Consider the following 26279-nt stretch of genomic DNA (forward strand, 5'->3'; position numbering starts at 1 on the left):
GAGAGGCCCCGCGCTCCGCTCTCCTAGTCCCACGCCCTCGGGTGGCCCCCGCCGGCCGCTGTCCCGCCAGCCCCGGGCTCCCCTCCCGGCCCGGCCAGCACTTCCCAGCTCTGACGCGGGCGCTCCCTTCACACCAATGAGGCTGCGGCGCGGAGGGGCCCCGGCCCTCCTCCAGGAAGGTGTGTCCCTGGTTTCCTCACCTGAAACTTCCGAAGAGAACCAGATCCCTCCCTCCCGGCCGGGCGGGGCGGCTGGGCAGCCGGGGCCTGCGCTGGGGACTGCCGGCCGGCGCCGGGGACCCGAGGGGACTCTTGGGCCAGGACAGCATGTGACACTTCCCAGGTGGGTGCCCTCCTCCCCCGCAGCTCCCGTCTCCGGGCGGGCGGCTGTCGAGCCCCGGCGGAGGTCAGGGAGTGGCGGGAAGCGCCGGAATCTAGGCCTTCACCTTGGGGCCAGCCCCGGCTGGGTCCGGGGACGACGCAGGCTCCGGAAAGGGGGGGCTGGGCAGAGAGGCAGAGCTCGGGGTGTAGGACCGAGTACCTTGGTCTGGAAGAGGAGGGAAGCTGGACGAAAGGTTCTTGCCTGGAAAAATTTGCTTCCGGCCTGGTCTCCGCCTTGCGAACGGGCACCCTGCCCCTAGGTGTTCCGCGGGCCGGTAATGAGGGCTCGCTCTTCTAAGTCTAGGCCCTGGGGAAAGCTAACCCCTATAATAAGGAATGACTGAGATTCCCTTTGTGGACGTGCTCCCTGCCTGGAGATGTTTTGTTGCCTCCTGTTTTCTTAACCAGGCCTGGGCCTTCCTTCCCTTACTTTCCTATGAGTTCGCATACTGTGTATGTCTGAGTACATAGCTCTTCCCTGTTAGCCGAGGTGCTTTAACCTGTAAACAACCGCTCCTGCCCTGTCCTCCACCCGGTTTCCCCACATATGGGGAGTGCTTCCAAAGCTTCACGTTGATCACAACATTGCATTCAGAACTCGGGGAAGTGGGAAGAGAGCTATTCAGAGTTGGGGTGCTAGAACACCCTGCTGAGGTCTAGTATTGAGCATTATTCATAACCTCCCCCCAGCAAGACTGTCCTAGGAGAGCCCATCCCGGTGGGTGCCCCTGGCTTCTCAGATCTCGGCCCCTCCTCTCCTTCCTGGATCTGGGATTCCCAAGACAGATTTGCCCTCCTGTCTCCCAAGGAGTGAGGAGTGAACTCTGGCTGAGACTCTTGACAGACAAGGGAGGGAGAGTGACTTTCTTTTGTAGCTTCTTCCCCCATTTGCTCCCGCACTGCAGTCCTGGGTCTTGCATCCTTGGCTACCCCAGAAATCTCAGCTCCTGGCTAAACAGCTCCTAATGTGGCCCTTTGTTCAGACTTCCTGGTTTATCTACACCTGGGCCCCGGCAAAATGGGGGTCATTCGTTAACCAATCTGTGGGCCTGAAACTGGAGCCATGTCCGTCGAGGGGATTCTTGGGGGGCTGGGGAGGGGAAAGGATGTGGGGTGTCAATTCTGAGTGAGGCTGTCCAGCAGTAGGAAGGTCTGTCATTGTCTTGGTGGGAAAGAGAGAGAAGTCAGGAGGTGGGGGAAGGAATCCCTCTTATCAAAAGGATACAGTGGTTCTAAATATAGTCAAGAGTCTTTATAGATTAGGGGTCCCTAGAGCGTATGGCTGTCCACAACGTGGTCTCTCCGGGGTTGCCAGTCGCTGCATTAAGCGCGCTGTGTGTGGGATAGACAGGAACATGTCATTCATGGTGTCTGGTGTGGTCAGTCACTATGTGGTAGGACAAGAACAGGATCAGTGTTACTCAAGTGTCACTCAAGTGGTGTCAACCCAAACAGATGATTTACAGAATCTGGTGTAGACAGGGGTGAGTCACTCACCATGTCTGTGGAGTAAACAGGAGCTGGTCACGTGTAGTGTCTACAAGGTGGACCAGGACAAGGTGACCGTCAGGGCCTATGTTAAGGACACAAACCGGTCACTCACACTCACATCTGTGTGGGTGGCACCAGGGCCACAGGTGGGCTTGTGGGGTATATTTCAGCATTGCCACTAATGATGGTCTGTGTGAGCCCATCAGGGCTACAAGGCAGTGGATGATGTGATATTTTCAGACATTAGGGGTAGATAGAGGTGCTTATTACAGTTTTCACTCGGATGATAGGGCTTTCCGGAAATGGGTAGAACACAGGTCTTAGCAGTTAGCGGTCCAGAAAGCTACTCTTATTTTGATGTCTTTGTAGCACTGAGGGCAATAATGTGAAACAGTGAATGGTGGCATCCATCTATGTGGTGATCTTATGTTTGAAATCAAAATGAGAACATTTCTTTTGATTTGGTGGGTATTTTCCTAAAATAGCATATAGGCGATACAGTGTAAATGCAGGAGTATTGTAACCTCAGGAGTATCTCAGTGACTTGTGGTGTAAGTGAGAATATTTGAAACTGACACTGCTAGACAATCCAGGAAGCATGGTCCTCAAATGTGGACCATGACACTTGACGCTGGATTGAAGAAGAAGCAGTGTAATGGGGGTGGGAGACAAGGAGGAGGGATATCTTGGAAATACAAACTGATGTCTGGTGACTGGAAATGGACAAGAGCTAAGGTACTGGGGGCTCTAAGGGGACTATTGAATTCTGTCACACGCTGTGTCAATGGGGTGACTTGGAGCTTTGCCTTGAAAGAAGTCGCATGTGAACAGGGGCAGCAGATGCAAAAATGACCCTGGTCTGGAGGGAGGCCGGATCACCGTGGTACCACGCTCTGTCTTTGCCTGTGCTCAGGTAAAAATGATTATTCACCCCCCCGTGCAGAAGGCGATGAGGAAGTGACTCTTACAAAGTGGGAAGTGCAAAACAAACCTCTCTCCTGATGCCCTTACGTGAGCAAAACCATGTTTTCCAGACTTCCTTTAGCTTTGTCACGTTCTAGACTCATAATGCTTGACTGTCATAGGATTATAGGACAGGACCACGTGTAGGGACATGGGGGCCGAGCCGGTGACCACCAGTATTTCCAAAAGGGTAAAGGTAATGTTAGAAATAGTGTCAGTGGGGTTGCAGGAGACAGACACACATGGTGTCACTAGAGTGGAACTGAAGACGTTCGTGTAGCACGTGCTGTCTGTGGATGTAACCTGAATATAGCAGAAATACGCTGGTGTGTTTAGAGGCTGCTCGTTTTGAGGACATGAGAGCGTCTATGAGTACAGGGCCGGGACGGTACACGTGCCAGGGAGGGGAGGCTACGGGTTTAATCACAAGGTCTCCTTAGGCAGGTGGGAGCCAAGTTTCAGAAAGTGTTTACGGTGAGCAAGTATATTATTTAACACGTGGTTGGGAAAACAGGGTCACGTCACAGCAGTATCATCTGTAGTGATTATAGTGTTTTGTACTTAGGGCTGGATGTAGGGGCCACATCACACACTGTGTCAATTAACTGGAAAAGGACGCTTGTGTTAGACACGGCCCTTTACCCCATAGAGATGGGTATCTGTGTCTATGAGGTGACCAGGAGCTTGTCACGTACTACAGCTGCAGGGTGGCTAGGGAAGTACCCATGTGGTGATGTCATGCTCTCCTGCGTAGAACCTGCAAGAGTGGTTTAGTTTTATTTTATTTATTTATTTTTATTGATTTTGGCTGCGTTGGGTCTTCGCTGCTGTGCACAGGCTTTCTCCAGTTGCGGTGAGCAGGGGCCGCTCTTCGCTGCGGTGCACAGGCTTCTCATTGCAGGGGCTACTCTTGTTGTGGAGCACGGGCTCTAGGTGTGTAGGCTTCAGTAGTTGCGGCATGTGGGCTCAGTAGTTGTGGCTCCTGGGCTGTAGAGCCCAGGCTCAGCAGTTGCAGCACATGGGCTTCGTTGCTCCGCAGCATGTGGGATCCTCCTGGACCAGGGCTCAAACCCATGTCCCCTGTACTGGCAGGTGGACTCCCAACTACTGCACCAGCAGGGAAGTCCCTGCAAGGGTGGTTTAGTGTGTGTGTGTATGTATGTATGTTTATGCAAGTGTGTATGCACGTGCATTATCACAGGACAGCAGGCCTTTGGGGCAGTGGGTTTCCGCTTTAAGCCTAGACCAGACAGGAAAGGTGTGAGTCCAGGTGCAGCTGTGAGTTCTATAAGCCCCCAGGGTCTTCTCTGCACTAGTGACCGGCCAGCTTTCTAACAGCTGGACTTCTGGTTGCTTATGGTAGACTGAAGTGAGAAGGCCCTGGTTTGAGTTCACCTGTACATTTGCTTAGGAAACTTGAGCAAGTGTGTAGGTTATCTGAGTTCAGTTTCCTCATCTGTAAATTAGGCGAAGTTTTCTATGTGTCTCTAAAAGTCCTTCCAGCTCAGAAATCCTGTATTTCTCTCCTACACGTTCTCTCTTTCTCTCTCTCCAACAATACTTACAATCCCTGACATTTCTATTACCATCAGTCTTATCAATGCACTTTTTAATTTTTTACGTTGTCGTGTTTAATCTTTATTAGAAGTCCTTGGAAAGTGAGTGCATTATCCCCTTTCTAAAGGTAAGAAAATGAATGTTCAAGTAAATTACATGATTTCTACAACTGTGTGAAAATTATCAGGATGCAAGAAAAAGTAGAACTAAAAGTTGGACAACACTCTTTTAACTCTGTGTTCTTCCTTTCTTCATTTATCCATGCAGTGAATCTTTGTTGAGGGACAGGTAAGCCCCAGGCAGAGGGGATTGAGCAGTTAAATATGGCAGTGTCTGTGTTCTCGTGAAGTTCATGGTTTAACCTAGAAAATAGACACTAAATTTGTAACTACAAGTGCAGTGAGTGTGAGAAGTAAAGGGTTCTCTGAGCAGGAGAGTAGGATTCCAAGTAGAGAAGCAGCACATGTGAAGGCCTACAGGTGAGAGAGGGAGGTGCGCCGAGGGGACTGAAAACCGACAGGTGTTGACAGGTGATGAGTCTGCCGGAGAGGAAGGCGGAAGCCAGGTTGTGGAGGGCATGTAACCCACAGTGGATATTTGGGTTTCATCCCAATGGCAGCAGGAAGCTACTGAAGAATTTAAACTAGAAGTGGGGCTTTTAAGGATCACTCAGGAGCTGGGGCGAGAATGCCTGGGAAATAGGGGAAGAGAAGCCGTGTGGAGGCCAGCGGCCAGCTGTGCCCCATGTGCAGTGGCCTGGGTACGAAAGGGCAGCAGGGTGGACCAGGCTGTCGCAGCGGAGATGGAGAGAAGTGGACAGACTCGAGGGATACTCAGGAGGCGGGGTCCACAGGACTTGGTGGCTGATTAGATATGGGGAATGCGGGCCAGGAGGGAAATAAGGATTTTATTCTGTGATGGAAAAATATTTATTGAGTGCTTAGTATGGGCCAGGTATTGTGTATTAGGTGTAGACAGTTGAGCAAGACAGACATTGTTCTTGATCTCGTGAAGCTTACCGCCTCTTGTCTGAGATAGATGGTAAATCAAAATACGCACGTAACTATATAATTATAATTGTATAAATGCTACAGAGGAGAAGTAAAGTGAACTCTGGTTGATACGTGCTACAAAGAGGAGCACAGTAACCCAGGTAGAGGATTGGGGAACACTTAAGGGGTTACATCAGGAAAATGTCTCACGAATAACAAGAAAGAGTACTTCTAATGTCAATTTTGTGTCCAATGTAGTGTCATGCTGGCAAGAACCACCAAAATAAGCATCCCTAGAGTCTTGTTTGGAGTTAACAAGTTAAGGTTGTAGGAGAGATGGGCAGAGTGGGGCTACTGAAGCCCAGCTAGAGGTAGGTGAGATGTGAGGATATGAAGACCGCAGATGTGAAGAATTCCACTTACACAGTGGAAAGACGAGAAAGACATGAACATGCTTAAATTCTGGTGGGATGCTTCCAACAAAGAAGGTGAAGGTATGAAAGAATGAGATAATCCACGGCATCAGGTCCTGAAAAGGCAGGCTAAAGAAGGTGGCACTTAGAGAGGAGGGATGCTCTTGCATTGTCAGAGGGGGAGGGTGGACACAGTGAAGTGTGGGTCTCTCTGAATTGCAAGAAACTGAAGCAGTTCCTCTCCGCTGGTTTGTAAATTCTTTGCAAGGTGAGAAAGAGAGGTGGAAGGTCAGTAACGTGGGCAGTAATGAGAAGAGTTCACACGGTTGGTGGAGAGAAGGGGAGAGTAAGATAGTGAGGGGTACACAGTTTGATGGCCCTCATTGAAGTGGGTACCCATCGTATCTGCTCTGGTTCTCATCTAGTAAGTCTAGTTATCGTTCCACTTTCCAACAGCTGCCTCTATAATTGAAAAACAATTTTTTTGTTAATTAGTTACAGGTTCTGCCAGACACTGTGGAAAATAAGATGAGTGAAATCCAGACCCTCTGTAAAGGAGATTACACGATGCCGTAGTACCTCAGATGCTGGCCGTAATGGCCAGACCTGTTTTAATCCCCTCTGCAGCTTAGGTGGAGGATACCCTCCAGACACTGCCTCTCTGGACTCTTAGATCTAGGGTATGTCACTCACAGTGTCTGGGAGTTACATGGAACTGAGTCACTCTTGGTGCCCAGAGAGTAGACAGGGAGACACTACGACATAATACAATCTAGAGGGTAATGACCACTGGGAATGCTTGGTACCCTTTGACAACGGTCTTGTGCCCTAATGTAATTGTTTATCATCTGTCTCTCCCGCAAGACTGCAGGCTCCATGAGGATACAGTCTTTGCCTTGTTCACTACTGAGAGGGTCACTTGGTAAATATTTATTAAAGGAATAAATCAGTGACAAGTTTTATAGAGGCTATTGCTTATTTTGTGAAGTACTTTTTGTCTCAAAGAATGACAGTAAATGGCACCAAAGAAATCATCACACACTTGTTCTCTATGGTCTGTCCCTCTGATAAATAAAAGCAGAAGAGGGGATAGAAAGTTTGTCTCTTATTCCTCTCTAGGATTCAGCCCTGATGGAAGCTGAGGGGCCCCAACACGGAGCGGCGACCCCCATTCCTGCCAGAGTGGAGTTCAGTACTATCCTGGCAGCTCCCATGAGAAGCAGGCAGACCCCTGCCTTGGGGCCTGAAGCTGAAGAGGGCGCGGACCCACCCTATCAGTGGGCGGAGAGACACGGACTCTTGGAGACCCAGCAGAGACATGCAAGGGATGTGAATGACTGTGCGACTGAGAGCATGACCTCTTTTCCCGTCAAAGCCTCTGCAGATGTGGAGACCGACCAGGAAAGCCTGATGGCTGGGGCCTGTGACACCCCAGAGCATCAGGAGGCAGGGCCCCAGCGCCCAGCGGATAGACAGGCAAGGCCGCCAGCTCCCCTGGAGCTCTGGGCCTGCCCCAGCCAGGGTGAATATCTAGACACGGCCTCAATAGCCGGTGAACTGGGTAGCAGCATGGAGGTGGAATTTAAACCAGAGCTCACTTCTTTGATATTGGAAACCGGACAAGCCGAAGGAGAGGAGGGAACTTCCCCAGACACCTCTGCCCAGACCAGATGTGGGCCTTGCTGTGAAGAGCACCCTGCGGAGACCAACCAGCCGCAGGACTCGGAAAGTGGACCTACCAGGCGGGAAAGTCCAGAGAGAGAAGGGGCCATGTGTCTCCAGACGGCCGAGGAGCTGGAGGGATGGGGACTTCAGGGGGAGGGGACTCTGTGGGAGGATGTTTGCTCTGATGGGCTTTCGGGGGAGCTGATGGGAGAGCAGGTTAGCGGAACAGAGGAAGAACAGAGACAAAAACGGCAGCAGATTCAAGACGATGTGATGCTTGCAGAGCAAGGAGAAGGCAAGGGCCATAGTGGGGAACTGGGAGGTCTGAGTTCTGGTGGGCGGGACTGGAGGGCTCACGGCCACAGGGATCTAGAACAAGAGGAACAGGAGAGCGGGGAGTTGACGGGGCCAGAGGAGAGTAACGTGGATGCCCAGTATGAGGAGAATGAAAGCTTAGTGGGGAAATCAGTGAAAGTCGCTGGAAAGCAAGAAGATCAGGGTCTACAGGGGAAAGCGATGCCAGTAGAGGGGCAGGAGGAGAAGGCAGGGTCAAGCGAGGACGTGGGCAGTGGGCGTGGGGATGCCCTGGGGGCAGGGGGAGAAGAGAGGCCTACAGAGGAAGGAGGAGAGCGTGATGTTCCTGCCACACTGGCGCTGGTAGCCCCTGAGGTCTCTTCTCCCCATGACTTGTTTCCAGATGCCTGTTGTCCCACAGCCAGGATCTCTGGGACTCAGACAGAGCCTAGGGCTGAGGAACCGTCCCCTGCACCTCTGACTCCTACCCTGGAGCTAGTAGGACGGTCCCAGCAGCTCATTTCTTTACCTCATTCCTTTCCTGCCGCGGAGTCGCCTGACCAAGAAACAGCTCAGTGCAACCCGCGAGTGGGCTCTGAGCTGGGGGAGGGGACAGCATCCAGCCGGGGAGAGGAGGGGGTCTCTGTGACCCCTCCAAGGACAGCAGCGTCAGCCCCTCCCAGCCCTCCTGAAGTCTCCCCCGGCATGGCTGCCTCATCCTCTGCGGGCCCCCAAGTCGCCTTCCGCAGGAGGGAGCCCTGGGTTGCTGCATGTTCTCCAGAAACCTCTGGAGCCTCTCGACCCACCGACAGCCCATCTCCCTGTGGGGCTTCTGAGAGCCCTGCAGCTGCCCTCCACGGCCTCCCCTCAGCAGGCCAGGCCAGCCCTCAGGGTCCCCCAGGCAACCGCACCGGGGCGGCCCAGCACCGGAGGGGCCACTCCTACCCGGGCTCTCACGGGACAGAACCGACTCCGGACCTGGCGGGAGTATCACTCTCCTTCTCCCACTCAGAGTTGCCCCAGAGACCCCCCAAAGCTGCCATCTATGGCTCTGTGATCCCAAGAAGGGCCAGGAAAGGCGGAAGGGACTGTACCATCATTCCGGGATCCTCGAGTTCGCTACCCGCTCCAGGGCAGGACTCTCAAGGATTGACCTCAAACCCAGCAAGGCCTGGCAGCCCCCAAAGCAGCCAGCCGTGGGCCTCCACACACCCCTCGGCGTTTGCCCCAGGATCTCCTGCCCATGGCCCTTCCCCGCCCACTGTCTCCGTAGATGAGGGGACCCGTGAGCCTCCACCCCCTCCTGCCCCAGAGAAGAGGCGCGTCCGCTCTACGGTGGAGGGAGACGGCCCTCGCTCTGCCGTGGTCCCCACGCAGAGACGGTATAGCCATCCTCCGCTGGCCCTAGGTGTAGGGCTGCACGGCCACCCCAAAGGCCCACTGCCCCGAGTTCCTGACCCCCTTGTGGCAAGGCAGCACCGACCCCTGCCCTCTACCCCGGACACCCCCGACCATACTCAGACCTCTTTCTCTCCCAGGCAAAGATACAACAAGCCATTACCCCCAACTCCCGATTTGTCTCAGCCACACCCTGCTCCTGTTTCTTCTTTGAGGAGCTCCAGGATCCACAGGCCTCTCCCCCCTCTCCCCCCTCCTCTCCCTGTTGCGAACCCTCCTACTGAACCACCACCGTTACCCCCAAAGTCCAGGGAGAGGAACAGGCTCGCCCAGGGGGGACTCGGAGATTCAGAGGGTCAGGCCAGGACCAGGCCAGTTTGTCAAGAGCGGACCATCTCCACTCCCCATTCTGCGGGACGTGTCTCCTGGCCTCCGGCCACGGGCAGATCGACAGACTCTTCGTCTCCCACCAGTAGGAGTAAGAGTGAAGTGACCCCTGGCATGGCTTTCAGTAACATGACAGCTCTTGTAAGTCCCCCTTTCCTGACCGCCCCCTGGACTCTGGAGGTCCAGGGACCCACCTCGGAAGAGCCTGAGGTCCCTGCCAGAAGATCTTTCAGAAGGACCTTCCCCCAGGAAGGAGCCAATGGCCTGAGGAGGTCGGATCTAGGCCGAACAAGGCAGCCAGAGAAGCCCAGCCATCCCCATCTAGAGAAGGCGTCCAGCTGGCCTCACAGACGGGACTCGGGGAGACCAGCGGAGGGCAGCAGTGGACAGGTGGGGGTCCCTAGTGAGGGGTCGAGTAAGCACAAGGACTGGCACCGGCAGGGCCTGCGCAGACCCTCCATCCTACCCGAGGGCCCTAAAGGTGAGTGAGGGGCAAGGACCGCGGTGACATTCGTGTCGGGCCGAGCTCTCTCCAGCCCTTCCTTCCTCATCCGCCTCCTGTCCCCCAGCCTCCTGCTGGCTTCGCTCACCCACCTACACAGCCCCAATGCAGAGGAAAGTCCTTGAGACCCTCTCTGAGCTCACGGTGCTGCCCTTTCTTCTCCTTCCCCTCTGTCTCCATCCATCACCCAACCATGGGGTGCTTTTATTGTGTATCTCTTTTCCCCAAGATTGTTCTGAACCTCCCCCGCCCCACTCCGCCTCTACTTTCCAGTTACAAAGACCTGCTTGATGTCCTTCCAGTAGAAGAGAAGGCATCTTCTACTTGTCCAGTTCACGTTCTGACATGAGGGACGGGGACAGACCTGGTACTATTGTCCCCAAATGCTTTCGACTTCGGCACTGTCCTCTCTCACAGGTTCCCAGTTGAGCCCTTTTACCCACCTACCACCCCCCACGCCCCACACCGATGCCTGCATCTCCCACTCTAGATCTTATGTTCTTTGGCTCTCTCTGAATGCCCCTTCTGAAGTCCCAGTTACTTTACCCATTTCCATTTTCTGACACAGGAGGTCCAGCCGTGGAAAAATCCCCTAGCCTTTCAGATGCCATTGTTTTTCGGTGAGTCACCCTCTGTCCTAATGGATACAGTTTTACTCTTTTTTCTTAGGCTACTGAGATTTTCATTAGTTGACAAAGGTTCTGGGACCCTGTCTTTTCCAGGGTTAAGGAGGGGAAGAGACAGACCCCAGGTTTCCAGGGTGTAGGGAGACTTTTTATCTATCTGCTTCCGTCAACTGATTCAAATCTCCCATCCCTCTATAGGCCACTTGGCCCCATGAACTGAACCCCACCCCCCTAAAAAAAGCTTGACATCCAAAGAAGCTTCAAACTACCCAGAAGTGGGTCAGGCTCCAACTTGCCTCTCCAGGGGATTTGGCCCTGACGTTCAGTGGTTAGAGACTGTCTTATCTGTAGTCACCTGGGGCTTCTCCGTGTCTGAAGGCCAGCAAGCACCACGGAGCCCTTCTTGACTCCACAGGGAGAAGAAGCCAAAGGAGGTGATGGGGGGCTTTTCAAGACGTTGCTCCAAGCTCATCAATTCCTGTGAGTAATTGAAACAGAACTGTGGACCCACACGAGTGTTCTGCCCAAGACTGGAGAGGGGTTCCTGGCCATCAGCCGTGGGGCGGGGATATCTGTAGGGAGAGAGGGATGCCGGGAGAGCCAGAAGCAGCTCGGTGGCTTCTGTTCGTGCACCTCAACTCCGCAGCTCCCTAATTCTCTCCCTCTCCCCTGCTTCTTCACCCCTGTAGCTCAGCTGCTTTACCAGGAGTACAGCGATGTGTTTCTGAACAAGGAGATCCAGAGCCAGCAGCGGCTGGACAGCCTGACAGAGGCACCGGGGCCCGCCTCCCCCCGGCAGCCCCGAAAGGCCTTGGTGTCCTCGGAGTCCTACCTGAAACGCCTCTCCATGGCCTCCAGTGGCTCCCTCTGGCAGGAAATCCCCGTGGTGCGCAATAGCACGGTGCTGCTCTCCATGACCCACGAAGACCAAAAACTCCAGGAGGTACCTAGCAGGGCAAGGTGGGGCAGGGGAAGAGGCTACAGGAGGGAAGCAAAGTGCTCTCGTCCTTATCTCCTACTCTCCTCCGCCACCATGAGCGGGCTGTCCCTACCACATACTCACCACACACACGTATTCACCACACACACGTGCACCCCGTGACAGTGAGTCATCCCCATTGAATTGCTTTCTGAATGTCACCGCTCTCCCTCCTCTCTACCTCCTCATGCCATTGTTCATTAACTCCTCCCTGTTATTGGTTTGAGCTCGTACAAAGTGACCATGCCCCTGAATTTGTTGGGAGGAGTGTGGAGTTAATCTAGTTAATCTAGTTAGTCTAGCTTCAGGCTAGACCAAAATTTCCTTCTTCAACCAGGGTTTCAGTCTACACTAAAGTTTTCCTCTTCAACCAAGGAGCATGCAGGGGCTTTTTGTTGGGTCCCTTGAAGAGTGGCCCTTGCAGCTGTCCTGTGATTTTGGTCTTCTAGAGGCTTTTGAATGACCATCAGTCTCTGCTTGGTCCTTACTTCCAATAGCAAGACCATAGGAAAGGCTGTTGGTCTGATGTTAAGTTACTACCATTAATATGTTTTACGTGGAGAGCTTATCTTAATAATCAATCTAAAATATGGGTTAAAACCTTTCTTCCTGGGAAGATAGTATGGCACGATGGAAAGGCATTATGGAACAATGTTTAAGTATTTATTTTAGGTTCTGGCTTAAATAACCTGGATGTGAAGCCCACTTTAATATTTGCTAGCTATTTAACTTTGGCCAAATTACTTGATCTTTCTAAGTTTCTGTTTCCTCATTCGTAAAACTGGGTTGCAAAGAGCTACTGGGAGAATCAAAAAAAAGGTAAGTTCCTGTTCACAGCAGTACTATTTATAATAGCCAAGACATGGAAGCAACCTAACTGTCCATCAACAGATGAATGGCTAAAGAAGATGTGGTATATGCATACAAATAGACTCACCGACATAGAAAACAAATTTATGGTTACCTGGGGTGGGAGAGAGGATAAATTAGGAGCTCGTGATTAACAGATGCACACTACTATATATAAAATAGATAAACAACAAGGACCTACTGTATAGTACAGGGAACTATATTCAATATCTTGTAATAACCTATAATGGAAAAGAATCTGTAAAAGTATATATATATATATGTGTGTGTATGCGTATATATGTGTATATACCTGTATGTGCATGTGTATATATATATGTACAACTGAATCACTGCTGTACACTTGAAATGCTGTAAATCAGCTACACTTCAATTAAAAAAATATTTTAAAAAAGGTAAGTTCCTAGTACATAGTAATCAATCCAAAAATGTCTACCACTTTATTTTTTTTTACTGAAGTATAGTTGATTTACAATATTATATTAGTTTCAGATGTGCAACATAGTGGTTCAATATTTTTGGATTTTTTATTTAAAGTTATTATAAAATAATGGCTATATTTCCTTGTACTGTACAGTATATCCTGGTTACTTATCTATTTTATACATAGTAGTTTGTACCTCTTAATCCCATACCCCTATCTTGCCCCTCCCCTCTTCTCTGTCCCCAGTGGTGACCCTAGTTTGTTCTTATCTCTGCGAGTCTGTTTCTGTTTTGTTATATACATTTGTTTGTTTTATTTTTAGATTCCACATACAAGTGATAACATAGACTATTTGTCTTTCTCTTTCTGACTTATTTCACTAAGCATAATACTCTCTAGGTCCATCCATGTTGTTGAAAATGGCATAATTCCATTATTTTTGTGGCCAAGTAGTATTCCAGTGTGTGTATATATATATACCACATCTTCTTTATCCACTCCTCTGTTGATGGACGCTTAGGTTGCTTCAATATCTTGGCTCTTGTAAATAATGCTTCAATATCTTGGTTCTCGTAAATAATGCTGGTATGAACGTTGGGGTGCATGAGTCTTTTTGAATTAGTGTTTTCATTTTCTTTGATATATACCCAGGGGTGGAATTCCTGAATCATATGGTAGTTCTATTTTTATTTTTTTGAGGAACTGCCATACTGTTTTCCATGGTGGCTACACTAATTTATAACCCCACCAATGGTGTACTAGGGTTCCCTTTTCTTTCTCCACATCCTTGCCAGTATTTGTTATTTGTAGACCTTTGATGATAGCCATTTTGCCAGGTGTGAGGTGATATCTTATTATAGTTTTGATTTCCATATCTCTGATGATTAGCAATGTTGAGCATTTTTTCATGTGCCTGTTTGCTATCTGTATATCTTCTTTGGAAAAATGTCTATTCAGTTCTTCTGTCCATTTTTTAATCAGGTTGTTTGCTTTTTTGATATTGAGTTTTATGAGCTGTTTATATACGTTAGGTATTAAACCGTTATCAGTCATATCATTTGCAATAGGTTGTCTTTTTGTCAGTGGTTTCTTTTGCTATGCAAAAGCTTTTAAGTTTAATTAAGTCCCATTTTTAAAAGTTTTGCCTTTATTTATTTTGCCTTAGGAGACAGATCAAAAAAAATACTGCTACAATTTATGTCAAAGAGTGTTCTGCCTATGTTTTCTAGGAGTTTTATGGTTTCTGGTCTTACATTTAGGCCTTTAAGTCATTTTGAGTTGATATTTAATGCAATCCCTATCAGAATACCCATTATATTTTTCATAGAACTAGAACAAATAACCCTAACATTTATACAGAACCACAAAAGACCCCAAATTGCAAAGGAATCTTGAGAAAAAAAAACAAAGCTGGAGGTATCATGCTCCCTGATTTCAGACTATACTACAAAGTTACACTAATCAAAATGGTATGGTATTGGCACAAAAACAGACACATAGATCAATGCAACAGAGTAGAGAGCCCAGAAATAAACGCACAAACTTATGGTCCATTAATCTATGACACAGGAGGAAAGCATATACAATGGAGAAAAGATAGTCTCTTCATAAGTGTGGGAAAACTGGACAGCTACTTGTAAAATAATGAGATTAGAACATTTCCTAACACTGTATACAAAACATTTGCTACTTTAATTTCAAATCAGGCTGACCTGGGTTTAAATCCTGGATCACCATTTACTAGCTGTGTAACATTAAGCAAGGTATATAACTTCACTAAATCTCAGTTTACTCATCTAAAAATCAAGGATAATAATGACTACTTTTCAGGGTTGCTGTGTGGTTTAAATGAAACAACACCTATTTAGCTTTTAGCATGGTATCTGGTATATAGTTTGATACACACATTAGTGCCATATCCTCCCTCTTTCAGAAGTGGGAAGGAGTTAAATTTTGGCCGTAAGGACTTATGGATAAACAGTGCTTTTACCAAGCCAAACAGATATACATTTTTAGGTTTTTTGAAGCTCACACTTGGGGGCCTTGTGCTGACCTCAACGTTTAAAGCATATGGAAGATATTTAGAAAATCACTGGTCTGCCCATATTTATGGACCAAACAGTGGGCAGATGATTTGAACCCTAGCTCTCTTTCACCAACTCCAGAATTCAAGGAAGTCCACCAGGGCTCCTAGGCCAGCCCTGGTCTCACATTTCTGAGAAGAAAAGCCTCTATACTTATACACATATGTGCCTTTCCTGAATGAGCACTTCTGGGAAAAAGTGCTTTCACTGACTCCATTTCTTTTGACTGTCACAACATCTTTGTGAGGAGAGGGTCACTATATCTATACAGATAAGAAAACTGAGGTTCAGAGAGGGTACCTGAGCCACCCAAAGTGATACACTCAGCGAATGTCAGAGCCAGGACGCAAATGAACCTTCAGTGTCCTGGTTCAGTGTTGTCGTGTGTGAGCGGCCTCCAGCCATGTCATTAGTTATCCAAGTCACCACCACGGTGTGTGTGTGTGTGTTCTTTCTCTTTCCTGTCCATGCATCTGTCTTGAAGCTGCATACTTGAATGAAGAATAGAGAATAGGGCTGTGAGTCATTGTGTCTCCTGCTGGAACTTCCCAGTAACTGGGCTGTTTCCATTAAACCACAGTTGCGCCATCTCCTTCTCAAACATCCTGCTTCCTTCCGTTGCTCCTCAAACCTCAGATTACCTTCATCCCATAAATCTGTTCCTCTTCCAGAGTTCTCTAGTTCAGTAAGGAACTCTGTCATTCACCCAGTTAAACTCAAAAACTGAGGCATTAGCTTTGACTCTTCCTGTTCTTTCAGCCCCTGTTTCTAGCAAATAAACAAGCCCTTCCAAATCTCTCTCCTATATAATTATGAAATTGGCTTACCTCTCCCCATCCCCATGGCTATTTAGACTTTCATCTCTCCTCTGGAATTACTATGACGCTTCCCTAACGTGGCTCTCTTGCCCCCCTCTAATCTTTTCTTCATACTGTGCTCAGAAATATCTTTATACAATAGGAAACAAATTAGATCAAGTTAGTCCCATACATAAAGCCTCTTTTCATTACCCCACTGTCTTACGTCTAAACTATTTTACCTTCTTTACATAATCCTCCAGACCTCCTCTCTGCCTCTCCAGCTTCATCTCCGGCCACTGCTTTGGTAGCCTTGGTTCCAAGGATACTCAGTTTATTTGAGTTTCTTGAAAGCATCTTTTTCTCTTCCACCTTTGAGGGTTTGCACATGTTTTTCCCTCAGCTTCAAAGGTTCTTTCTCTCTCCTCCCTGATATCAGGTTGGACTCTGGTGTTGACTGTGAGCTCTAAAAGGATCTGTCTTGTTAACCGCTCTACCCCTGAAATACTACACAGTGGCTAACATACGCCAGGGATTCAATGTTTTTAATTAGTCTTCCTCCTCCCTAACCTCCTAGGCCAAATTTGAGCTGATTGTGTCAGAGGCGTCCTACCTGCGCAGTCTACATATAGCCGTGGATCATTTCCAACATTCAGAGCAGCTCCGGGCCACCCTTTCCAACCAGTATCATCAATGGCTCTTCTCTCGTTTACAGGATGTGCGTGACGTCAGCACCATGTGAGCTTCCCCTTCTCCCCAATACCACTCACTCAGCCTCACTCTCTTTAGTCTGTAAACCTCTCATTGGCTTTTCCTTTTTCAGAACCCTCTCATTGCTCCCTCCATGATTCCCAGCGGCTACAGGGATAGAGAGAGCAAAGAGAGGAGACTGTGAGTGGGTGGTTGGGAACAGTAATGGGTAAACGAATGAGAAATGCTTCCTGGGTTGAGGTTTTGCATGTGCTGTGGGCATGCAGAGCATTGGAGATGACGTGGGAAACATCTGAAGATCAGAAAACCAGAACAGGATGAAAAGAAGAACAAGAAATGGGATATTAGGACCAGAGAGTTAGATCAGGGGCAAATGAGCAGCAGCCTTGGAGAGAACTCTAGTGCATGGCAAGCAACGCAGAGCTAAGGACAGTCAATAGAAGTTATTGGCTAATGGAGGGAAGAAGTAACAAGCTCAAGCTATAGCAGCGGTCAGCCGACTCCTCACTTGAGACCCACAAGTCTGATGAGACTTGTTTTAATCCTGTACAGGTTCCTTTCAGACCTGGAAGAGAACTTTGAGGGCAACATCTTCACCTTCCAAGTGTGTGATGTGGTTCTGAGCCATGCCCCCAACTTCCGCCGGGTCTACCTGCCTTATGTCACCAACCAGACCTACCAGGAACGCACCTTCCAAAGCCTGCTGTGAGACCTGATCCCCATCCCGTCCCCACGTGGGCCCTGCAGTGACCTTGCACCAGACCCCCAATACCCAGCCCAGAGGGCTACCCCGAGAGCACACGTTCTTGTGCCTGCTCTGTGATTTCAAGCCCACCCCGCTTCCAGATCAGACGCCCTCAGCCATCACATCTGGGGCTCCTGTACATTGGACCCCACCATTCTTTCCCAACCTACAGGCGTTCCACCGAGCCCCCACTCCCCACGCCTTCACTGTGTCCCCCAGTACTCGCCAACCCCTCCTCACCCAAGGCTCCCTGCCCACACAGGAGTAGCAACAGCAGTTTCCGAGAGGTCCTGGAGAAGCTGGAGAGTGACCCCATCTGCCAACGCCTTTCCCTCAAGTCCTTTCTCATTCTGCCCTTCCAGCGCATCACCCGTCTCAAGCTACTGCTCCAGGTAGAGCAGATCCCACCTCAGCCCACCCCCTTAATCCAAAGGACGATCCTTTCTCCTGCCACTCTCCCACCCGCTGTGGACAGTGTGAGCGGCCCCCCTTAATCCAAAGGACGGTCCTTTCTCCTGCCACTCTCCCACCCGCTGTGGACAGTGTGAGCGGTCTCCCGTATCACCACTCCCACTCTCCTTTCTCAGAAATATTTGCTGCTAAACTTTTGTTCCTGAACTTCTCCATTCACCCACCCTCAATCGCCTCTTCCTGTTTGCCCATCCCTTCTTTCCATCTGGCTCCCGCCTACGGTTTGTTCTGTAGAACATTCTGAAGAGAACACAGCCTGGCTCCTCGGAGGAAGCAGAGGCCACAAAGGCACACCACGCCCTGGAGGAGGTAGGCAGCTACCAACCCCTACTCGGACCCCGGGATTGTCCTTCACAGAGAACTCTTCCCCTGCCCCGGCCCATGACTCCAGAAAGTACAGGCCCCTCAGCTACCTCACCGCACCCGCCAAACCTCCAAGCATTCACACCCCACAGCCTCAACGACACTCCATGCCAAGGGACTATGCTCTCCTGCCACGATCCCCAGATTAAATCTTACTTTCACGCGGCCCAGGAATGTCCTGTCAGGTCTCTACAAAGTATACCGTAGTCCTAGAGCTTCAGCGTCTTGCTGTATTGGCTCCCTTCCAGGCTGGTGCAAAGACTAAAGCCAATCACAGCCAGTTTCCAGATTTCTTGCAGGGGACACAAAACCAAAGCCCCTAACAGGGATCTCTTCCTCTCTCTTCACCCTGCTGAACACGCAGCTGATCCGAGACTGCAATAATAACGTCCAGCGGATGCGACGGACGGAGGAGCTGATCTACCTGAGCCAGAAGATCGAGTTTGAGTGCAGAGTAAGTTAGTCCCTTGGGTCCCCACCCTGCCGGGAAGCAGATCCCACAGGTCACCTTCTATCACAGAACCATCTTGCTCACGGCATCCCAGCCTCTAACCTGATCTCTGCACACCTTCTGTTCTGCCCTGTTTCTGGGATGCCCAAATGCCTACTTCAGTCTCCACGATATATTGTTAAGTGCGAAAGGGGAGATGCAGCCCTAAGTGTGTTATATGGTATCTTGCCTTTGGTGAAGAAGTAGGGTAGAAATCTGTATGTGCATTGGCTTGTGTATACGGAAAGAAACTCTGGAAAGGTGCCTAAGAAATAAAGGACAGTGGTTACCTGAGGGGGAGAGGGTGCCTTTGGGAACTGGGCAGATGAGAGAGAACTTATCAATGTAAGCCTTTATAAAGATACATTTTTGGTACTTGAATTATTCAATATTTTATTACGTCTGCGTCTAGTCTAAGCAAAGCAGTATAAAATTGAATCCAAATATAGAGCCGAAATCTCTCATCCAAATACAAATTTAAAATAGACATTCCACATTCAAATTTCAACTCAGAACACATACCATCCTTACCTCCCAAGAAGAGAGGGAAAATCCCTTAACTACATATTAATTATTGTTCAATACCCTTATCACTACCCAAACTCCAGCTCTAGGCAGACCCCACCGGTTCTCTTTATTCTCATCCCCACATCTGATTCTGACTGCTTCTCTCCTGTCTCTGGTTATCATCGTAGAAAGAACGGATGTCAGAACCACCCTCAACTTTTAACGTCGAAGAGACATAGCATACTGTTCTCTGCTTTGTTTGTTCACATGCCCCAGTCGGGTTCTCCCATCTCTTCTTCAGTTCCAGCTTCCAGGGCTGAGCTTGCTCGTGTAGTCACTCTCCTGGGATGGACCATAGGCACCTTCCGTTTGCCTGAGCTGGGGACGTGGGAGCCACGCCGCAGTAGACAGTGGTAGTTAGACGGTTCCAAGAGAAACAGAGTTTAAGTGGATGGGTCATGAGCAAGGAGGAAGATGTGAAAGAGACGATTGTCAGGGGCGGGACTTATGAGGAAGAGGCATGGTGAGGGGGGCAGGCCCGGGAGAAAGCCTCGTGCTTGTCCCGTCTGTGACACCGTCTTCTTTCTCTTCCCTGCTCTGTAGATATTCCCGCTCATTTCACAGTCACGCTGGCTGGTGAAGAGCGGGGAGCTGACGGCCCTGGAGTTCAGCGTCTCCCCAGGGCTGCGGAGGAAGCTGAGCGCACGCCCAGTCCACCTGCACCTCTTCAATGACTGTCTGCTGCTGTCTCGGCCCCGAGAGTCAGTGACTGGAATGGGAAGCCAGAGCACAAGGGGGAAATGGGAGGAGGCGGGAGGGAAGCACTAAAGGGACAGGGAAGGGTCATGTGCCTATAGAGGAACGCTTCTCAGTGTCATCCCGTGGAGGCCAGGTCATGACCCAGAGAGGAGGAAAATGGTCCAGAGCAAAAAAGGGGATCCCACCGAATTATATCCCGAGATCGCCTGGCAGGACCTGGACCATGTTATAGACACAGAGCAAAAGGCAGCAAATTAGCTTATCCCATTTTCAGATCAGTCCGTTTGTGCTTTCTTTGGGCTGGGCTCAGCCTACTAGCCTAGCATCGATACTTAGCCACTTCTCTTGTCCTGAGGGGCTTAGAAACTTTATATTGGCTCTGTTTCTTCATCTCTTTGAAGCGGTAAAGCATCCATTGCACTGGATATGTGCTTTGCCAAGCCATTGACAAATCTCTTCTGGGAGCAAGTTGACACCATCTTACGGTTTTTATGAGAATTTGCAGGCTGCGGATGCTAAGGCCAGGGATTTTGAATTGGCAAAAGATATGAGGGTGGAGGAAGCATGATAACCCTAGAGTTGGGCTGAAAAGCCTTGTACTTTGCAGGGGTAGCCGTTTCCTGGTATTTGACCACGCTCCCTTCTCCTCCGTCCGAGGGGAAAAGTGTGAAATGAAGCTGCATGGACCTCACAAAAACCTCTTCCGACTCTTCCTGCGGGACAACGCACAGGGCTCCCAGGCTGAGTTCCTCTTCCGCACCGAGACTCAGTGAGATGGGGCTGGGCAGGGGAGCCGGGGGGAAGGGAGGGAGGACAGCCTGGCAAGGAAGTGGGACCAAGGCAGAAAATGTGTCCAGAAAACAGCCACAGTACCGCTTAGTCCATTCTGGACTGGGGAGCATCTATAGAGCGTCCTGAACCCAAACTTCTAGAGCTAATAAATGACTTACAGGAGACTGGGTGGGAGAGGGTGTAAAGTCGCTGTCACTACCAAGGCTTAGCGTCTATTATGCTAAGAAGGGCAAAGTCTGTGTAATTGGATTACTGACGTCCACAGTTGAATGTGTATAAGCCAGACATTCCTCAGTGCCCAAGGCTGGTGGGGCATAGATGTGAATAAGACATGAAAAAGGTAAGCACTGGGGGGGCTTCCGCTTTCTTTGCTCCCACCTTCCAACCCAGTCCTCTGCTGAGCAGAAATCCATAGCGTTGAGAATTTTGATTTGCTCATCTTTTTAATATTAATAATAATAAAATACATTCACACATATAAACACTGTGAAGAGTATTAAAAATAATACCTATAAAATCTGGTACACAGTATCTACCTTAATGAACAATTGTAGCTATTATTGCTGTTATAAAAGATATAAGAAATCTCTTCTTTAAAAAGTTTGACAAGATACTTAGTGGTATGAACATCCTTATGTTGTAGACACTTTGCATTTTTGTCCCTTAGAAGACACGTCAGGGTAGGATCAATAATACCTGCCCTCGGGCTCCCCTGGTGGCGCAGTGGTTGAGAGTCCGCCTGCCGATGCAGGGGACGCGGGTTCGTGCCCCGGTCTGGGAAGATCCCACATGCCACGGAGCGGCTGGGCCCGTGAGCCATGGCCGCTGAGCCTGCGCGTCCGGAGCCTGTGCTTCGCAACGGGAGAGGCCACAGCAGTGAGAGGCCCGCATACCACATGCACAAAAAACAAAAAACTAAAAAAACATCTGCCCTCACTTATGGAACAGAGGGGCTGGTACAGGTGCAAAACGTCACCTAAGTCAAGTCATCAGATACAGACTCGTGTTCTTTGTGTAGCACTTGGGCAGCATCTTCCTGGAACGGTAATACTGTCAGCTCTCAATTACTCCAGGATGTTTGGAAGCAGAGGTGAAGGTAATACAAAAACCTTCAGATAATTACAAAATTAGGCTTGGATTATATTACATGACCAAAACAATAGTAGATATATCTCCCTGATCTAATCATGATTACAGAATAATTTTCATCTCTGAGATATTTGATTGAAGGAAGGTAGGCAGAAGAGTGTCAAAAAGTATGCAAAGTGATAGCGGGAATCTCAACTGAGATGAATATTTTGCTTAGTACACTTCCCAAAATGGCAAATCTACATGTGCATAATTGACAGTTGACTTTATGCCCCTACTTGAAAGATACGAGATGCCATTAAGAAGATAAGCTTGGAAAGAGAGGGGGAAAGATAAAGGATGATAAGACACATGAACATATAGTTCATGATCCTGTCAAATTTCCATCCAAGGGGAGTCCCATTGACTTTTGTCCTGGATATCACTGAACTAGACAACTTTTTGAACTAGACAAGTCTTTCCCACGGAACCTTCCCTTCCCTATCATTGGCCCCTGTCCTATACCCGCCCCCCCCCCCACCAGAGCTGCAGTTGAAGCAATGACCCTGCTTTGTTTTCTAGAAGTGAAAAACTTCGCTGGATCTCAGCCTTGGCCATGCCAAGAGAGGAGTTGGACCTTCTGGAGTGTTATGGTGAGTGAAGGTCTAAGAGGGAAAGAAAAATGGTGGGGTCAGAAGTCTCCTTTAGATGCAGGAGTTTAGGACGCTGGGTAGTAACTCAGGGAGGCTTCTGTTTATTACTTTTGTCCAGAATTTCAGAGTGGAGGGCTGGTCACTGGAACTTAAACACCTGGGATGCATCTGCTTAAAGTTCTCATCACCATGGCAGTGCCTCCTCCCCAGCACCATACATTCCTTGCCTTGGGCAATAGTTTGCTCTTTTAAAATATCTGTAGATTAGATAGATATTTAGATTTTACTGACTTGAAGTTCTTGGGGAAATAGGGGGAGAGAGTCCATCTGGAGTAGGGGTTGGGGAGGATAGCAACACAGTAGATTTGTCCTGACCACAACTCCTCCTGTACAGGATGACCTGAGACACTGCCCTCACCCCAGGCTTTCAGGTACTCATGGGCAACCACAGGCACACACATTAGGAAGTGTCTGCATTCATGCTAAGAATGGACTTCTCGGTCTCATGTAAGCCCCACAGTTGTCGTCCAGCAAGGATTCTCTAATTCATATCCAAGAGGAACTGAATTCAAAGGAACACTGAGCCTTTAGTGACTCAAAAGAACAAACAAATACAAGGAACTTTGTAAAAGGAAATAGGAGAACCAGGCTGTAAACGGAGTTCTGCTCAGTGTTCAGTCCGTCTGCTGGGCTTCAGTTCCCCAGTAGGTAAGGAAGGCAAGATAATTCTTCCTCCTTTACTGTGATCTTGTGAATGGTATATATGGATAAGCTTTGGAAATACAAGTACAGATAACAGTGCAGTGTTCTGTTTATTTTCTAAGAGAGCCAGTGCAGTGTGGTAGAGCAGAAAGCCATAAACCCAAGTACGATAGACGGCTGTGGGTCAGGCGTACTCTGGGGCATCTTATTTGGAGCTTCAAAACTGTGGAAATTTCTCCTCACTCACGAAGATATAGACATACAAAAAACCCAGAATTTCCTTGATCAACTCAGTCATTTATAGATGAGGAAGGGTGTTCAGTGCCTTGCTTAGATCATACCTCGAACCCCACTGGATAAGTCTCTTCTAGTCCCACATCTTGTACCATGAAGAGAATGAAGAATGAGTCACAGACTCAGAATTTGCAAATTAGGTGGAGAGGCAGAACACAAACATGAAACAATTAGGTGAAAGATAAATGGATTGCCATAGACAGTCAGTTTTTTTTTGGTTTTTGTTTTTGTTTTTGCGGTATGCGGGCCTCTCACCGCTGTGGCCTCTCCCGTTGAGGAGCACAGGATCCGGACGTGCAGGCTCAGCGGCCATGGCTCACGGGCCCAGCCGCTCTACGGCATGTGGGATCTTCCCAGACCGGGGCATGAACCCATGTCCCCTGTGTCGGCAGGCGGATTCTCAACCACTGCGCCACCAGGGAAGCTCGACAGTCAGTTTTAAAGGAGTTTAGAATCCATTGAGGACAATCAGGGAAGGTTTCAGTGGGAAGATGGGTCTTTAGCAGAATATCAGTTATTTGTAATAATGAGTCACTAAAAGGTGGTCACAACCTATTTCTCCATCTTTGCTGGAGAAATAGAATTTTTGATTCATTTCAAGTCCGGCATTTCTATTTCCTTATCAACCATTTTGTTCCCTGGTAGAAGATGAAGACTTTTCCAATTGTCTTTCTTGTGTGTAACTTTCAACAGCCCAAACTTTCTCTCTCCCAAGTCCTCCCAAGCTCCCCCTGCAAGTCCTTTCTCATGTTCTAGTTGCCTACCTTTCCTAACCTCTGTCACACTCTTCTCTTCCAAAGAGTCCCCACAAGTACAGTGCCTTCGAGCCTACAAACCCCGAGAGAATGATGAGTTGGCACTAGAGAAGGCAGACGTGGTGATGGTGACTCAGCAAAGCAGTGATGGTAAGAGGGAGAATCCATGAGGAGCAGGCTGGGCATTGAAGGTGGGACACTATGGGTGGATGTCTTCATTTCCTAAGGCTGCTCTAACAAAATAGTACAAGTTGGGTGGCTTAAAACAATGGAAATGTATTCTCTCATAGTTCTGGAGACTAGACGTCCAAAATCAAAGTGTTGGCAGGGCCATGTTCCCTCTGAAGACCCTAGGGGAAGGTCCTTCCTTGCTTCTTCCAGCTTCTGGTGGCCCCAGCTTCCCTGGCTTGTGGCAGCATCACTCCGAGCTCTCTCTCTTCCTTCTGTGTGTGTGTGTGTATGTGTCCAAATTTCCTTCTTTTCATAAAGATACCAATTATATTGGATTAATGGCACACTTTACTCAAGTATGACCTCATCTTAACTTTACCAGTTACATCTGCAACAACCTTATTCCCAAATAAGACCACATTCTGAGTTACTTGGGCTTAGAACTTCAGCATGTATTTGGGGAGAATACAATGCAACGGGTAAGAGTGGAGAAGGCTCAGGAACAGGCAGCTGTGGACTGTGCCAGACCTACAGCAGCCAGGGTGAGTGCACGGGGCGGCTGGATTTCCCAGGCTGCGGCCTCTCCAGTCCTATCAGCCTTACAGTTCAGAAGAATTTCTGGGAAGGAGGTCTGGGGGAAATTACTGTGGGTCTTTTCCAGGTAATTCTTCTTCCCACCCACCCTGTGCCCATAGGCTGGCTGGAGGGCGTGAGACTCTCCGATGGGGAGCAAGGCTGGTTCCCTGTACAGCAAGTGGAGTTCATTTCCAACCCAGAGGTCCGTGCACGGAACCTGAAGGAAGCCCACCGAGTCAAGACTGCCAAACTACAGCTGGTGGAACAGCAGACCTAGCTGTTTTCTGGGAGGAATCCCCTGAGCTTAAGGACAAGATGTTCCTGCACAGGGCTGGCCCCAGAATCTGGCCACAGAGGCCTTCTGTGCACCAGGAACTAGACCTTCTGAAACCCAAGGATGACACCGAGCTGCCAGTCGCTAGTCCCAGGCCTCCATTTTTTGTGCTTTGTGCTTGGTGGGGGGATTTTCAGGGACTTTGCACTGGACTCTGGGAACCTTTTCTCATAGGAAAAGGGACCAATGGGGCCTAAGCCAAGGAACTTTACTTCTACTACCCTGCAGTCCTTAAACGTTCTCTGCTTCCAGAGTACCAATTCCAGTGACCAGAGTTTCCATCACGGCCGTGTGTTAAAGAGAATCTGACCTCAGCCCACTGGAGGGAGCTGTTTAAGGGGGATGAACACATCAGTTGGGAGGGTTAACCTGGTGACCTTTTAAGATATCTTCCAACCCTAGAGACATCCCATAATTGTCAGGGCGAGGTCAGTGCCTGCGTCTCTGGGATCCATTGGTGGCTGTGTGAGGGCGATCCTCTCTCACTCTAATAAACTTGGCACTTCTCCGAGTGTTTTCTCCCCAGACCCTGGAACAAGGTTCAGAACGTGGAATCCTATGAGGATTCCAGGCTATTTGATTTAGGTGTCATGAAGGACCACGGTGGTACCTGGGTTATGGTAGTAGTCGACTCTCTTTGACTCCTCAGAGTTTGGGCACTTTTTCTGCTTGTTATGGCCTCAGAGGTTGTATAAGGAATTAAAATGAGTTGATGGGTGATGAATACCCCATTCAAACCTTCTTTTTTACTGAACCCACAAGTTAAGGTCTAAGCTAGTTTAGGTGGATTTGGAAATCCTACTCTGACCATTCATGAGTTTATATTTTGACTTGAGTTATTGTGACGGTATCATTACCTCTGTTTCATCCTCTTTGTGAGAAGCAGCATGGGGTAGAATCCTAGAATCCTAGATTCTAGGAAAGAGTCTGAGAATCCAAGTCACGAGACCTAAACTCCAGTCACCGCCCGGCCACGATGCAGCTTGTCCACGTCTCAGTTTCCTTCAATGTAAAATTCAAGATCGAACCCATTAGCCTCCAGACTCCCATCCAACTCTATGACGTA

At 49.1% G+C, this 26279-nt stretch overlaps 1 protein-coding gene across 1 annotated transcript; it reads left to right on the forward strand.

The window, feature by feature from the left end:
* Window positions 1–25708, forward strand: ARHGEF5 (Rho guanine nucleotide exchange factor 5). The gene is made up of 15 exons (XM_079931960.1): window positions 1–342; window positions 6916–10021; window positions 10611–10662; window positions 11084–11148; window positions 11358–11611; window positions 16400–16560; window positions 17086–17238; window positions 17541–17670; window positions 17984–18058; window positions 18477–18566; window positions 19713–19870; window positions 20476–20637; window positions 22311–22381; window positions 24178–24282; window positions 24999–25708. The coding sequence occupies exons 2-15, from the start codon at window positions 6928–6930 to the stop codon at window positions 25154–25156; spliced, it is 4728 nt and encodes a 1575-aa protein (XP_079788086.1). The 5' UTR covers window positions 1–342; window positions 6916–6927; the 3' UTR covers window positions 25157–25708.
* The last annotated feature ends 571 nt before the right edge of the window (window positions 25709–26279 follow it).

Source organism: Stenella coeruleoalba (genome assembly GCF_951394435.1).
Source record: "Stenella coeruleoalba genome assembly, chromosome: 9".
Taxonomy (NCBI): Eukaryota; Metazoa; Chordata; class Mammalia; order Artiodactyla; family Delphinidae; genus Stenella; species Stenella coeruleoalba.

Excerpts from the sequence above, each read along its gene's own strand:
- ARHGEF5 (XM_079931960.1), top strand. The coding sequence starts at position 6,928 with ATGGAAGCTGAGGGGCCCCAACACGGAGCGGCGACCCCCATTCCTGCC. Across the intron at positions 11,149-11,357 it reads CTCCAAGCTCATCAATTCCT|CTCAGCTGCTTTACCAGGAG; the intron begins GTGAGTAATTGA and ends TCACCCCTGTAG. Across the intron at positions 20,638-22,310 it reads CTCTTCCGCACCGAGACTCA|AAGTGAAAAACTTCGCTGGA; the intron begins GTGAGATGGGGC and ends TTTGTTTTCTAG.